The sequence below is a fragment of the Clupea harengus genome, chromosome 6, assembly GCF_900700415.2.
Source record: "Clupea harengus chromosome 6, Ch_v2.0.2, whole genome shotgun sequence".
Taxonomy (NCBI): Eukaryota; Metazoa; Chordata; class Actinopteri; order Clupeiformes; family Clupeidae; genus Clupea; species Clupea harengus.
The window spans coordinates 25,318,188-25,335,282 of record NC_045157.1 but is presented as its reverse complement, the minus strand read 5'-3'; the positions used below and the strand labels follow the sequence as shown (position 1 = coordinate 25,335,282).

At 40.2% G+C, this 17,095-nt stretch overlaps 1 protein-coding gene across 1 annotated transcript; it reads left to right on the top strand.

The window, feature by feature from the left end:
• The first annotated feature begins 137 nt into the window (after positions 1–137).
• Positions 138–16,295, top strand: gas8 (growth arrest-specific 8). The gene is made up of 11 exons (XM_012814933.3): positions 138–320; positions 6,503–6,595; positions 6,862–7,059; positions 9,518–9,724; positions 9,814–9,868; positions 10,235–10,440; positions 10,552–10,719; positions 11,924–12,010; positions 13,737–13,946; positions 15,559–15,624; positions 15,914–16,295. Exons 1-11 carry the CDS (start codon positions 318–320, stop codon positions 16,106–16,108), a joined length of 1,488 nt encoding a protein of 495 aa, XP_012670387.1. The 5' UTR covers positions 138–317; the 3' UTR covers positions 16,109–16,295.
• Positions 16,296–17,095: the final 800 nt, after the last annotated feature.

Here is a 17,095-nt window from a genome sequence, read left to right as displayed (position 1 = left end):
TTTTTCCATAGGGATTTTTCCTTTGGAACCAGGAAGTGTTAAAATGCTAACACTAAAAACTACAAACATCCGGTCGACTCCCATGCTCTATTACGCACATGTGAGTCTTAAATGGGCGGGACTTCCCTACGTTTTGCGTTGCTACGACACCATGTTGTTGTTCACATCAACACGACGATGCAAGTTAGCTAGCTAACGAGCTGGGATCATATTAGTCAGTATTAAATGGCTAGACTTATTCCTTAAATTCAACACAGTTATAAGTAACATCAGCGGGCTTAAGATTTCTGCACGTTTATGTGCTTAACGTTTTTGAGATGGTGAGTGCTGTTCAATTTTCAGTAGCTAAGATTAAACAATACATACAACATAGCGATAACGTTATAATAATTTATATCTAGCGGTAAGTAAACGTTACGTCCAAGTTAATTTAGATAACGTTAAAGGTTGTGGTCTTTATGTCCTTACTTGAATTTAAGATTTGCTAACCTTGTCTGCTGGAATTTACCGAAACCAAGAATAGCGTACGATAAAGGTCAATTAGCTGGAGAACACAACTATTCCCATGGAGGAAGTTGAGCCACAAAACTTTTTTGGAGGACCCCATATGTTGTTGTCTGTTTCATAGACACACTGTTAAGGTTTCAATTGATGACACACATCCTGAACTTGTGTTGTATGCATTAGTTTGATTTCGGTCTCGTATTCCGTTGGTCGACCACACTCTCCCCTGACATTATACGCTGCCTGAGAACATGAGAAACATGACAAAGCTACTGCAGTACTTTAACTCATTTGGCATGCTAAACAAAAAACAAAAAAATTTGGTTTACAATGCTGGCAGCTATACTGTTTCAACGCATCTTTTCTAGTCTAGATTGATTCTCAGACGTGCTTCGATGCATTAAAATGCACGAATCATTCATTCAACCTCTATTTCATTCTTGGGACAAGAATTAAAATACAAAATAAAACATAATAAATAACACAATAAAACGTAGTAAACGTACTATGAAAAAAAAACATCAAAAGACCGATACAATTTCCAGTCTTTAGGAAAGTGGGGAATTGATTTTTAGAGTGCATTAAAGATCATTCCAGGAAGTTGGGGCATTAAAACAAAAAGCTAACTTTCCCAGTTCAGAGTGTACATGAGGGACCTCACTATAAGCATAAGCCAGTCATTTGACTGGGTTTAATAGGGTTCAGAATTCCAGTCCAGCATCATTGAGATAGATCATCGAGTAAAGTATGTAAAGTAAATGTAAGGTCTTGTAAAGATGTAAATGTAAAGTCTTGCCTAGGCCAACAACACTGTCAGGGCCAGCCCTGCCCCCAGGATCCATAAAAGCACAGGTTGGTTGAGTGAGAATATTTTAAAACAGTGGACCAGACAAAATATTGTAATGAAAATCAGGATCACTGGGACATTTACCTGAGAAGCATAGACTCCGCTAGTCACACTACTCAGTGTGGGCGATGTTGAGGACACCATAGTGTGCCACTGATATCGCAGCTGTAACCTCGCTAGTAGTAAATTGCATGCCTGTTCTAGGGGACTTCAAGGGAGCCACGGTGAAGGGGAAAAGCGGAGTGAAGTGGGGGCCATGTCCTGATCTGCTTTGTGTTGGCTGCTCAGGTTCTTTGGTTGTTGTGCTGCTTTGTTTGCCAGGCGTGGGCTACATACAGTCCTGCCTGGATGTTGCTATGGTTCCCAGTTGTGCCTCTCTTTAGGTAAACCTGAGGGAGAAAAGAAACACACAATAATTCATTTAACATATAAAAAATGCCCATCTGTACCATACCAAAATCACAATGTCACTGAAACTGATGAAGATGGTTGACACATAATGATAACTGGTTTAAACCATTTGCATGTCATGGCTTACATACAATGAGAAATGTATGTGATGTGTAGAACAAGGCTTCAACCAGGCCAGAAATGCTCAAGACCGCTATAAGCAGTGAAAGGTGTCATCCGAAGGACAGTGAGATTACAGTAAATGTTAACTATATTCACTGCCTCAGAACAGCCAACCAGTCATTGAGCGATCCATATCAAATTTGGCTCCACTGTTGCTGGGCTGTTGCAATGGTGAAAGGGTCCTCTTATATTTCAAGATTTTTTAAATTAATTTTGCCTCGCGGTTTACACCTCTTAACAAATCAAGAGTGACGTACTCTAGCAAGTTGTAAACCCACAATATCAGGAAGTGTGGTTCAAGCTGTATTAATCACAGAAAAAGGTACAAAGAATAATAAGAAGAAGAAAAAGTCACTGGATAACAGTGCATTGCTTTGCATGCACTGTAACAAGGCCAAATGTTAAATAAATTAGCCTACATTTTCCTCCACAGCCCCAGTGGTCAAATGAAGCAACATTTTTGAAGCATATACCACGTTTTGTGTCATCAAAGAGTTGCTGAGATATCGTTCTGTCAGCATCATGAGTTACAATACAATGAGTTAACAATGGAGGGATTTACAGATAGATTACCTTAAAACCTTTCTGTATCATATTAGGGCTGGGCGGGATATATTTTCAAAAGAGATATATGATGAGACGATACTGTTTATACCAATGAAGTTTGATGTTGCGTTACCTAACCCGTTTTTTTCAGTAAAGTCATGCCAGAGTTTGCTCCTCTCTCACACTCTCCGTGCAGCCCCATGCTCCGTGCAGTCCCCACTTTCCCTGTGTCTGCGGGGGTCCCTCTAGACCCCATAGGGGCTAGTGACGGCAGTGACAATTACAAATGTACAGATGGCTAGTGTCAATTTCACTGTAATGGCTACCGACGGCCAGGCTGTTTCCATGAGTTGTAAATGGTACTGACTTATATTTATACACCTAAAGACTACTTCACAGCCTTGTCAATAAAGAGATTAGACACCACATATGTAGACTATATAACTTTATTGATACATTTTCACATTTTTACATAGTACCAGTGTTACCTCTGCCAGTCTCCAAGATGAGAAAGTGGAGGTTCTGTTTGGTGTTAAACAGTGCATGCAAGCAAACAGTGTAATGAGTCCAGCCACGTCTATGACCCATTCGCTTACAATTTGTATCTTTTAATACAGTTTTCCTGTGTGTATTTCCTGCCGCAAAACAACTTAGAATGTAGCGGTCAACTATCACTAAAATATCTGCATGGTAGTGGCCACAGTGGTCCGATTGAGAAGGGACTGCACTCAATCGCTATTGGAAATTTCGGATGGCACAGACACTAAAGTCAGTTATAGCATTAACTCTAATACAGCTCAAAAAGGTGTCAATTTAGACACCAGCAACAGGTCTATTTAGCTAACTCACTGTGGTTACATGGATTCGAATAACTGCCTTAGTCGGACTGAAATCGCATTATCCGTTTCATGTAAGCACCTTAGTCGGATCGTAGTCGGACCGCACATAGTCGGACTAACACCCCTGGATAACTCGATCCGATCCAGTTGATAGTTCGACTATTGCGGAATGTAACGGTGAATTGGATAAGGAACTGGACTTTGCGTCTTTGCGCATGCTCCCTCTCTCCCTGCCAGGTCGTGACCCGGAAGACGAAAGAGGGATAAGTTGTCTCAACTGTTCATACTAATGACACGGTTTTTTATGAATATCCTGCAGACTGTCTCACAAGCTTATTCTTGTTGATTATGAACAAACATAACAGAAGAGGTCCGAAGATATGAGCACCTTTACAACCCCTCCTTAAACACGTATAAGGACGTTCCACATTTTATTTGCTTAAAACAACAGCAGTACTGTCAAATCAGCTGTCACTCGGCTATTACCTGACCAAGGTTCCATGGCAATGTTCCGAAAGCCCATTTTTCCGACAGCCCGCTGTTCCGAAATTGTGAGTACAGCAACGTGAACCACTATTGCCCACATGCACATCCCAATGAATCACACAATCATAAACATATAAATGCCTTTATTTCACAAGCATTAACTTGAATTCAGAATATTATTATACACACATGCATTTGCATCGCGATGATACAAAAATATTTGTATGATTGCCAACGCATGCATGCTTTGTCAGTGCTTGACAAGATCTGCGTAATGTCCTGCGACAATCTGCCGTTGATTTCCTTCGCATGAGTGGTAGCCTACCCCATATTCAAAACCAGAGTAGGCTAAGTTAACAAATATTGCCTAGGAAAAGTTATATGCGTTATATGCGTTATATGCGAGGCACGCGTGAGTTTAGTTGTGTTCAGTTATCTGGCGCTGAAAAAAAACACGAATAAGTACTGTTAAATCAGAAAGCAAATCAGCTGTCACTCGGCTATTACCTGACCAATACCTATCAAACTCGGTGATACTATTCACAACTAATATGTCCTTCATTCTATCAAATATGATGAAATTTGGTATTGTGCCCGCGAGGCACGCGTGACTTTAGTTGTGTTCAGTTATCTGGCGCTGAAAAAACCCACGAATTAGTACTGTCAAATCAGAAAGCAAATCAGCTGTCACTCGGCTATTACCTGACCAATACCTATCAAACTCGGTGATACTATTCACAACTAATATGTCCTTCATTCTATCAAATATGATGCAATTTGGTATTGTGCCCGCGAGGCACGCGTGACTTTAGTTGTGTTCAGTTATCTGGCGCTGAAAAAAACCACGAATTAGTACTGTCAAATCAGAAAGCAAATCAGCTGTCACTCGGCTATTACCTGACCAATACCTATCAAACTCGGTGATACTATTCACAACTAATATGTCCTTCATTCTATCAAATATGATGCAATTTGGTATTGTGGCCGCGAGGCACGCGTGAGTTTAGTTGTGTTCAGTTATTTGGCGCTGCCCTCTAAAGACAGAGACGTGACAGGTGGATCGAGATATTTTCCCGTAAATACCTTTACCTAAATACCTTTATAGACAACATCGATCATACACTCCCATTGCACTCAAACAACCACACTCAAACGAGGAGATATTGTATCAATTAGCCTATTATGTATTGTATTAATTGCACAGAGTTCCAGTGGCGCATGCAGCCGTACGCACTGTGCGTACCTTCTGCTACGCGAGAAGAAGAAAAATATATCATGAACGCATATTTATTAAAATGGGGAAACTATAAAATCGGAGTACAGACAACTAATGCCCAGCGTTGACGATGCAGATACAGAGCTGGAAACAGCTAAATGAGTTACGCAGTGAACTTTATCAAGCCCTGGAAAGTTCGGCAAATTTCTAGCCAAACATTCATTGCGTCCTGAAGGTCTTGTATCTATCTACGAAAAGACTGACTGGACTTGCTCTCATGAATATTCACACAGATTTGGAAATCGACAGCGAAGAAGTACTAAAACAATTTGATGCAACTGGCAGAAGGGCAATGCGTTTAGGCTGTAACCCATTATTTGCGCGCGTGTGTGAATGTGCGTGCGTTTCTCTCGCCTTTTATCTTTCACCTTTGAATAATGTAACTTATAAACACATCGGCCTGGCAGAAACAAACAAACAAACAAACAAAGAGGCAACACGCATTTCTGGACCGATGAACAGACGCGATTCATGCTCAATCAACTGTTGTTGTTATTGGTAGTGGTGAAGAGGTCAAGCGGAAAGGGCTGTATCACCACTAGTTGTAATAAAAACAGCGCCACCTATCGTATCGGATATGACATGCTTTCGGCCAATGATTCGATTTACTCACTGCCATGTATATTGGGATAATAGCACCTACCCTCGAAAGAAAGCATAGTCCGATTAAGCAAAGATTCGAATTATACCATCATGTAAACACACTGACTGTTAGCTAATGGTTTTTCAGCCAACTTCAGTCAGGAGCTGCACCTTTCTAAATGAACATACTTTTTGAAAAGACAATTAGCTTACCTGCTAAGATATCTTTATGATTATAAAATTAATCTCTGATTTCGTCCAAGGCACTTGCAGTGCTGTCTATTGTAGGCAGCCCAACCCTAGGTGAATAATAAATATGATATAAAAGGTAATAATCACGTAGCCTATGTGTTCGATGGCAGATTATAATCACACAGGGTTATGATTACATAGCTTTTCCACGGTAAACTATCACTTGGTGCAACTGTCAAGAGTCTTTCTTTGCTCTCTCGTGAGCGCGTTTACAGCATGGGCTTTCTCCTGACTTTTCAGCAAATCAGTATTTATTTATTTTTTATTAAATGTTTTCCCCCAAGAATAGATAATTATATTATAATGTAAATGCTTAACATAGGTCCATTATTTAAAACAATGTCATGTCATTTAAAATATATGATTCTTATCTTTTAATCCACATCCCTTGTCACCATGATAAGATTACCATTGGGGAGACTTAATTGACCACATATTTGGTGGTCACAGTGGCTAATTCGTCATGTTTGTCATGTACTCAAGCAGAACGCACTTAAACTTACTTGAGTATCCTAAAGGCCTGAGAGGTGTGGTTAAAAATGTTGGTAACCTGTTTGGCAAACCTAGCTTATGAGGTTAACTTGTGGTCATTTTCAGCCTCCCAAGAAGAAAGCCGGTAAGAAGGGTGCGAAAGGTAAGACACCCACTGTTGTTGATGGCCTGTCTACAGAGGAAATGTCGAAGGAACAGGTTGGTTGTAATTATTGTATTTATTGATAATAAAAACCCTTGACCCTTGATTTTACACGTTGGCTTCATATTCAGTGGCATTTTTGCACACTTTTAATGTAAATTTCTTCCGTTTCTTAATCAAACATCTTTTTTATTCAACACTCTTCATGCAGTCTTCTTGAAACATACAACACTTCAATTGGAAACATTCTGAAAACCACAAAGGAATTCAATCTTTCATTGATGCAGATGGATTAATGTTGAAACCTATTTGTATTTTGCAGCTGGAAGAGCACATTGTCCGCCTTCGAGAGGAGTTGGATAGAGAGAGGGAAGAGCGCAATTATTTTCAGCTGGAAAGAGACAAGATCCATACCTTTTGGGAGATCACTAAGAGAGATTTAGACGACAAAAAAGCTGAGCTGAGGAACAGAGACAGGGAAATGGAGGAGGCAGAAGAGCGGCACCAGGCTGAAATTAAGGTAAAGAACTTATTAATAATAATAATAATAATAATAATAATCTTCTCTCTCTTGGCCTGGCTTCATGAAAGAAGATATAGGAAGGCTCGGTTGTTCATGTCTGCTACAGGCTCGCTGGTGGCTGACAAGCTCAATGTGGGACAGGCATGTCCTGCCGCAGCAGCTGCAGGTGAAGGTCTGATCGGTGGGGGGGCATGTTGCTCTGTCTGCTTCCACCTGTTCCTTTTGTCTTCCAGTCTGCCTCTGCGATTGTCTTAAAAGGAGGAGACAGCTTGGTGGACGGTGCTTCTCTAGCCTTTGCATTCAGCAGCCAGAGTAGACCAGTGATGGGGGTCAATATGACCGGTGTTGAGGGAAGACTTGAGTCCATCTGTTGTGGTGTCCAGAGGACAGCTCATCGTACAGAACGCCAGGTGGTGGACTTACATTCTGGGCACATGTCCTGCCCAATGTAGTTGGGTCTACAGCAGCATGACCTCGATCCTGGGTACCTCTGTTTGCTTGAGGACCTTGACATTAGTGATGAAGTCGCTCCAGTTTATGTCAAGGATGGTGCTGATGGAAGTGCTTGAAGACTTGCAGGTGGTGTCGGCAATGTCCCATGACTCGGAGCCAGCTCCTTGAGTGGTCAGTGCGACAGCTTTGTACATGCTGATCCTGGTGCCTTTCTTCAAGTGCTTGTTGTTCCACACTTGCTTGTACAGACTGCAGAAGGCACTGTTTGGTTTGGCCAGTCTGCTGATGATCTCTTTATCAAGTTAGGCGTTTGAGGAGATGATATGCCTCAGGTAAGTAAACTGGTGGGCTGCTTTCAGTTTTGTCTTGTCCACGTAGATCTGGGGAGGATGGTACGCTTCATGTCCTGGCTGGTGAAGCACCTCTTCTTCAGTCTGACTTCTAGTCCGAAGAGCTGTGTGGCCTCTGCAAAGCAGGGTGTGAGGCACTGCATGGTTATCTTCTTATGTGAAGCTAGAGTGGCATCGTAGGTAAACAGCATCTCTTGTCTTTGTGCAAGCCTGCAAGTGACTCAGATTAAACAGCCTGCCATCAGTTCGGAACTGGATATAGATGCTGTCATCATCGTTGGAGCATCATGCTGAAGAAGATACCGAAGAGAGAGTCTGCAAAAGGTCACAAAACCTTTTGACCAAGGTTATGGAAGGTTATCCTTTGTTTGTTTGAGACGATGATTCGATAGTCTCACGATATTTGGGCCACAATATGATATTATTGCAATTCTTTAAATTTTTCTTTAAGTATTGAGATTTGATTCTGTGATGCATTGCGATTTATTTTTCCCATATGTTATGTTTATACTGGGAGTTTCTAGACCCATCTTGGTGCGGTTATTTTTTTCTTGACACTGACTTCCTTTCCGATATCTGCTGTGACGGTAAGGTCTTGGTCCATTTTGGTCCATTTGCTGGTCTTGTTGTTGTGTTTAGAAGGAGTGGGCAGAAAACAGAAAACTATGTCAATGATGTCCATTATTTACATTGCAGGAAAATGCTAGCACAGAGTATGGAGTAGAATATGTTTATGAAAGTGTGCTGGGGGTGAGTAGGTGTAGGCCCAGGGTTTCTACAAGTAGATCAGGTGGAGAGACTACATCAGCATCCCACAGCGAAGATAGTCTAGGCTAGGAGGGGAAGAAAGAGACAAAGTGAGTGGGTAGAGTTCGGCTGCCAAAATGTGTGTGTAAACGATATGGTGATGAGGAACAATGTTTCCACAGCCATCAGCATTTGCGAGCAAAGGTAACGCTATAAGAGAGAGAAAATTTGATTATTAAACATCAATTTTATCCACAGATAAAAAGATACATTTAGGTAAACAATTAGCAGTAGGTAATATGGCCACTGTATCAGTATCATAATATGATATAGAAGGAGAGGGAGAGGCTGCCCGACGAGGTGTACAGGAGTTCAAATTAGGTGGGTTGGCTGACAGGTGCAGATTTTAGTTAGGATTGCAAGGGTGGTAGGATACACAACAGTGCCCAGCTGGCTGGCGACAGCCGCAACACGCGTGTACCTTTGGATCCGTAAAAAGACCGTCCTTCACAGTACAACATGCACTGTCAGTAGCCCAGTTTTATTGATATTGGGGATTTTTATTTGTGTTAAATTGTGATGAGTTGTTGTAAATGTTTAGTTATGTTTGCTGGCTTGGTGCATGGGGATTTTGTAGTTATGCATAGTAAGGGTGGCAGGATACAATGAAGGTTTTTTGATAGATGGTTTGATCACTGCTGTTTGAATGATTGTGCTTCTGTTATTGATTTATTTGATTTGGTTTTAATGAGACGTCTTACGTTTTGTAAGCATTGTTACTGAAAATGTAGTTTTGTTGCCTGTGTGAGTGGCCAGAATGATGACACTGTCTAATGAGTGCACATTCTTGTTGGAAAGAGGTGCAAATATCCTCTTGTCTTGACATCTTCTGTTGTTATGTATAGGTCTACAAACAGAAAGTAAAACACCTGCTCTATGAACACCAAAACAGTGTCTCAGAGCTCAAGGCAGAGGGAGTCGTGGTAACCAAAGTAATGCAGGAGGAATATTCAGGCCTGGAGAGTGATCTGCAAAAAGAAATGAAATCCCTGAAGATGAGCTTAAGGGATCAAGAGCTGTCCAAACAAAGCCTCATAAAGACCATAAAGCTGGTTTGTAGACCCTGAATTATTTTACATTGATCTTGCTTTCAAATGTGTGTTAAAATGGCATTGTAACATATTTGTACGACTTTTCACAGAAACATGAAGAGGAAATCACCAATATAAGGAATGACTGTGAAAGGCTGGTTAGAGGTATATTTGTCTCTTGTTGGGCCACATGTATCAATTTTTGCGTTCAATTTGCCGTAGGACCATGTGTCTGCACAATTCCATGATTTGTGTACAGAGGTTTTTCATCAGTTATCAAACACAACATACGCCCATTCTCTGCACAAATCTGATTTTCAAACTATCGATACCGGCAAGTATCTTTTCATGGATTCTGTTTCATGCATAGAAAAATGCTCCATTGATACATGTGGCCCGTTCTGTTAAATAACCACTGAGTAGTATTTAGACTTTCTTTTCAGGAAAAGTCACTTTTGGGGAAGAATTGTACATATATGTAATTAAATGTAACACTTTTCAATATTAACTTCACATTTCTGTGTATTTCAGAAATTGAGTCCAAGTATGAGAAAAAAATGCATATTCTGCGTCAGGAACAAGACCAAAGGCGTAAAACTGAAAACCACGCTCTTGAAGAGAACAAAAACGCTCAGATCAGTACTCTGATGAAGAATCATGAGAAAGCCTTCAGTGACATGAAGAACTACTATAATGACATTACAATTAATAATTTGGCCCTTATCAACTCACTGAAGGTAAGGTAGTCCATTTGTAATTGTGGATTCTGAAAATAACTAATTGAAATTCACTGAAATGTGTTGCTATGCTTGATTACTCACCATCAGCCTCTTTTCCTGCTTTAATAGGAACAAGTGGAAGAGATGAAGAGGAAGGAAGAGCGCCTGGAGAAGGAGATGGCTGAGGTGCAACTACAGAGAAAGCGTTTGACAGAACCCTTGCAAAAGGCAAAAGAGGATGTGGCTGAACTCCAGAAAAGGCTGGCCAACTATGAGAAGGACAAGGCCTCTTTAGCGGTACATGCACAACAACCCATTCTTTTGAGACTCATAGAAAAATATGAATATAAATCCAAAATATATACCCCACAGGCTCCTTTGTAGCAGCTTTATTTGTATTTGGTTTTTATAATAGAATCAGTCTAGACCTACAGATGTAGTGCCAAATGTAGTAAGGTTAACCCCCCACCCCTCAAAAAGTTGTCTTAACCTCAGCACTGATCCGTGGTAACTGTCCCAAAGGCTGAGCAGTGGCATCTTACAATATATACTTAATTTAACCTGTGGATTTTTAAACTGGTCAGACATCACATGATTCAACAGTCATCATATTCTCTGTTTTTTTTTTATTTTCCAGAGATTATACACTGACTTTTGTAGATTAGTGATTTAAATGTGTGTCTACATACAAGTCTGCATAGGGAAGTGCCCTACAAAAAAATATATATATATTTTTATGGCAATATGTTATGGTATCTCTGATCTGAGAAATATCATGTAATGTGAATGTGAAACAATATGAAAACAATGTGAAATAATTTTTTTCAGTGTCTTGAGTTGGATAGTTGTGTTGTTGGATAGTTCATACTGGCATTGTCGTGTAATGGATCTATTTTGCCACTGTTCTATTTGTTGTCACAAATGACTATAAACACATCTATACCATGTGTTGAACATGCTGTATTCAGGACACTAACATACAGAGGCATACAAAAGTTTGGGCACCCCTGGTCAGAGTTTCTGTGAATAGTGAATAGCTAAGTGAGTAAAAGATGACCTGATGTCCAAAAGGCATAACGGTCAGGTGATTTTAATTTTCAGAGTGCTGCATAGTGAAGTCCATGGCAAGGTTTGAAATGTGCATCACTTGGCCTTCCCTAACAATCTAATTAAGGTCTGAGACCTTGGTAACAGTTATTGGAGAGCTCAAATTTCTTGGGGTGCCTAAACATTTATATGGTGCTCCTTGCCCTTCTTCACTCTGAATTTGTATGAAACAAAAATAATACACTTATCTTGCTTAAAATGTTGAAAACATGTTTCTGAACAATGTTTCATCTTTAATTGTATGCCGTTTAGAGATAAGTTCATCTTTTACTCGCATAACTATTTACAGTAACAGACATTTTGCCCAAACTTTTGCATGTCACTGTACAGGTATCTGGACTTCTGGGAAAAAAAATAAGGGAGAAATTAATGATGATATATTATGCTTTGTCAGGGTGCCAAGGCTCGTCTGAAGGTTGGAGACAAAAATATGAGGGACCTCAAGTGGGAACATGAAGTACTTCTGCAGAGTTTTAATAAGGTGAGAAGCCCTGCATGATTGCAATCTATTAACCTTACTGATTTTGGTATTCCGTCTCAGATCAGTACTGGAATGGGGTAGAGCGGAATCAGGGCTGAACTAGGCACAACATTAAAATGGCAGAAATGTAGGTAGATAGGTAGCATTCGTTTAGGTTATGTAGCAACAGAAAGGACGAGTATTTGGAAAGGAAATATCCTCAAGAGAATCAAGAACAATTTCATTTTTATGTTAAAATGTTTTCATTTCTTCCACATGTACTCACACAACCGTTGCTAAGCACTGTTTAGAAGTTTCTGGCTTGAATGTTTTCTGTTTGTGGATGTCCTTGATATTACAACTCGTAATGAAAACAGGGCTATTCACCAAAGCTTAAGCACAAGGAAAAGTCACGGACCTGGTCTTTGATATTGCATTTGAAGAAAATGCACATGGTCACATAATTGTGACTCGAGTTGGGGGTGGGTGGTATTATAGTTGTTTGGGCATTCATTTAGCTGTACTGTCAAAACCTGACTATTTTTTCAAATACTGAAAACTGAAAAAGTTTCATGTCAACAAACACCTTTTGGTGCTCTTCTATAAAGCCATCATAGAAACTGTCATCACTGCATCAATATCTGTCTGGTATGGAAGTTCTGACAGTCTCACTGGAGAGAGTGGTCACCAAAGCCTCCAACATTATTGGTGGTGACCTTCCATCAGTCCTTTTCTTGTATGCTGAGCGTAGCTTAAATCGTGCAAAGAACATAATCAGAGACTCCTCCCATCCAAGCCATGACTTTTTTTAACTTCTGCCTTCTGGAAGACGCTACAGATCTATGCGAGCTGGAACGACGCGCCTCAATAACAGCTTCTTCCCCTCTGCTATCAGACTCCTGAACTCCCAAAGCTGACCTGGACTTTTTCTATTTTTTTTTTTTTCTATCCCCATCTCCCCCTCCTTACTGGACTGTGCTACCTATGACAAAAGAATACCACCAACATTGTTGTGTGGCAATACAGTTTTTATCTATTTATCTATCTATCAAAATGTACCAGAATTTCGACAGTCCGAGAATTCCACATCAGTTACCGGTAGTCTGCTTAAATCTCTTGCCTACAATTATGAAATGAGATAGCTAGGTACCAGCAAACTGTGAAATCCAGTAAGGATGTAATATATTTTTATAACAGGTGGAAATTGTGGCGCTGTTCAAAGTTTACCATTGTAAACAATGGAAAGCTCGACAAAATGCCTAGCAAACACCTGTAGATGACATTGCGCTACACAGTCATCTATGTCTTCTATATCATGTGTAAATTATGTTTCCATAAGTAAATTACATCCCTCAAGTCGGAAAATGTCAAGAGGCTGGTGTTCTTGGCTAAGAACTTTGAGGGCTAATGGCTATGGCTATATGATGATTTGTTCATAAAGATTTCTGTTTGTTGTTATTTCAGTCATACACAATAAATTGCAATAGGAATTAGAGGCCTCATCATGAGTACTACCTCTGCCAAGGTTAGGTTTTCAGTGTGGTTTGTCTGTTTGTATGCAGGATGACTGGCAGAGTCATTTTTAGCATTGGTCCATTTCCATCTGTTTTGTGGTGTTTTCATGTCTTCAGGCGTACTTACAAGCAGAAATAGCAAATAAAATCACTGATTTATCTGCTTTTAGTCCTTTTCACTTAAGAAAAGCAAGCAAATTTGTACATACACTGACAACTCCCATGCTCTTTAGGTCCAAGCAGAGCGAGATGAACTTTATCAGAAATTCACCAAGGCTATCCAGGAGGTTCAGCAGAAGAGTGGCTTTAAGAACTTGCTGCTAGAGAAAAAACTGGGCGCCCTCATTGAGACCCTGGTCAAAAAGGAAGCCCAGCTCAACGAAGTACTGTCTGCCTCTAATCTGGATCCCACTGCAGTCAGTGTGGCAACCCGCAAGCTGGAGGTATGTGCCACAAACCTGTTGAGGGTCATTCTGTGCTAACTTGTAAAATTGTAAAATGAACATCAATTAGAACAGTATCTTGAGTGATATCTTAGAACAAAGAAAACTGACAGTCTATTTAATGATCTTCGACCCGTCTGTTTTTGAAAACATAGTCATTGAGAAAAGACGTTGTAGAGAAAAGGAGACAGTGAGGAAATGAGCTAGAAAAATGATAACCAACAATAAGGCACAGTCTGCTATTTTGCACGAAGCTTGTTTAACTAAAACGCAAACTTTTAGACTTTCGTGTTTTAAGTTTTAAGAAATAAAAATACAGTCACAAACTTCAAACTAAAGGCCGGAAAAGGACATTCTGCCCGGCTAGTATAACAAGCTGGCTTATTTGTGATACTCAGACATTATTGGAAGTTTTATTCTAATTTGTATTTATATAGCTTACATAAAATGTTTTCATAGATGGGTAAATTAGGAATATGTTATCTTTGTAAGGTCTGTAGGTCCTTTATAAAAAATGTCTCTCTTAAAAAGAACTCAACTGCAATTGATGATGTCCTCCAGCTAGAACATTTAGTAGAGAACATCTGTGGCACTGGCTGATTAACCGTCTGGGTTGTGGAAAAAGAATAGTGAAGTACAACCTTGTATCAGAGAAGTTGACAACATCCAACAACATTTTTAAGGGTTAATTACTGCTAGTCACCAGCAAATTCAGAAACTAAACAGTACCCAACCAGCTTACTACAAAGTATGATCTTCTATGACGTACCAGTGTACACCACAACTACCACAGTAAAACTTCCCAATTTCAGCCTCAAGGAACTGCCCTTGTGAGCACTTCACAGGAGTGGTTACGTAGGCACCTGCATTGGTGTTGCATTGAATTAGGCCATCAACAACTCAAAAGTTCAGCAGTGGTGTCTGGTGTCCCAGACCCACGGCACTCAATGTTCACGATTGGTTAAGGCACATAGCCTCAAGTAATCTGTCAACTACTCAACTACAACATCTGGCTAACCCTTTAAGCCGCCTTTCCCGTTCCACCTGTCTACCAGCCAACTATCTAACATTACCAAGTTAGCAAGCTAACCACCCTGGTGATGTGTTGTCAAGATAATGTTGTCATAGAAAACAAACAAAGCAGCATGGTAGCACTTTTATGATGAAGCACTGGGCTGAGCCATTCCCCAGCACCTTGCCAGCACTTTTCTGCCAGAGAACACGCAGCTTAATTAAACAAAACACTGACAATGGAAGGTGCCTACTTGAGAACCCCTATGAAGTGCTCTCGAGAGGTGCAGTATTAATCTGGAAGGTAATTGTGGTGTATGTTTGTATCCTAGTTTCTTCCCTTTACCCTTATCCCAATTTGGATCCCAAAGGGGCGATCCCACCCTCAACCCCGTCCCCCCGTGGCATGACATGGCAGGGTGCGACGTTAGATATAGGAATGCATGTGTTGTTGAAAGATCTGGCCATTGTGTGAGGCCCCTGTTACTAACACAAGAAATTAAACATTTTCCTATGAATGAACACACTTATTCAAGATTAATTAATTTGGCTTTATATCCAAGATCACACATTGCTTTTTTTTTTTTTCACTAATTTTCAGGAGACATTGGACACGAAGAACAGTACCATTAAAGACTTGCAGTATGAGCTTGCTCGGGCCTGTAAGGTGAGTAATGTGTTTAAAAGCTTGAATGGAGTAGAATATCCCAGGGTAACAATTTGTATCCCTATAGTTTGTCATTAACAAGAACTACATTTACAAAACTGCTGTTGAATGTTAAACACCACCCTTGTATCAAAACTGAAGGTCAAGTAAACCATGTTATATTTCAGGACAAAACCGTGACACTCCTAATAACTGCTCTAGCAGATTGTTTCTTTATCCTCATATACAGTACATCAATACATCATTCTACCAAGATGCATTATCATAGCAGCATGTTCTATCATTTCAGGCTCATAACGACTTGTTGCGGACATTTGAAGCGAAGCTTCTCAATTTTGGGATTCCTGTGGCCCAGCTAGGCTTCAGGCCTTTGGAGTGCAGCTTAACCTGGTTGACACTTGGTGAGGGTCCTTCAGGACTGGTGTCAGCAAACGTGCAACGAAAGGATGTAGCACCAAGAGCGACACTTCCACCCCTGAATTGACTCTTTTTTAACTTTACCCCAACATACAGAGATACATTTGAAGCTTAGTTGCTTGCTGCTTTACATTTGTGCAATCATCAGCAGCAATCAAGATCGAAATCTCCTTCTGGACCTCCTCAAATCCTTCAATCATCATGCAATCATCAATTCTGAAAGTTGTTTTGCATTAAAAACAGCAAATGCTAAATCAAGTTTCTTAACCTTATTTTATTACTTTGAAAAAATATGTGTTGAACATAGAAGTTAAACATAAGCAGGGTTACCTTTTATAAAGGATAATCTTTCAGTCTGATTATCATAACATGGTTACCTGAGACAAGCTTGATATGCTGGTGCAGTAAATGTATAACACTCCCTTTGCATCACCACACTGTATGTTGCCTTTTGGGGAAAGGAATGAAACTCCTAATAAACATGTTTCTATTGCAAAACTTTTATTTCCTTAGAAAATAGAGCTGACCTCTCCTGCTCCCAAAAGCCACTCCCAAGCGAGTGCCACTGTGGCTATTGAAATCCTATTTAAGCAAATATATAGCATTAACATTTTTTCTGAAGTTGCAAATGTGCACATTCACTTCCTTTGACCTTTGCACCAGTGATGGTGAACCAGGCCCAAGCGGTGGCTGAAGACAAAGTAGATCTGAGTGGGCTGAAGCTGTCATGCACATCAGTAGTTTACAAAATGGTGCATGGATTGGGATTATATGTTAATACATTTTTTTTTTTTTTTTTACCTGAAGCAAATGTTGTCTTTTTACTTTTTCATTTTGTTCTTGATGTAGGCTACACCAGAATGCTTCATTTACATGTTAAAATCGCAAAATTGTTCTGGGGGATTTGCCCCCTGACCCCCCCCCCCCCCCCCTACAAGGATTTGGTTTGTCACCTTTTTCAGCTCTTCTGAGTTTGAAAGTATACCATCATGTCACAAACATTTTGTGTAAGTAATGGTCCTAAAACTATCACATCAGAAACTTCCACACCCAC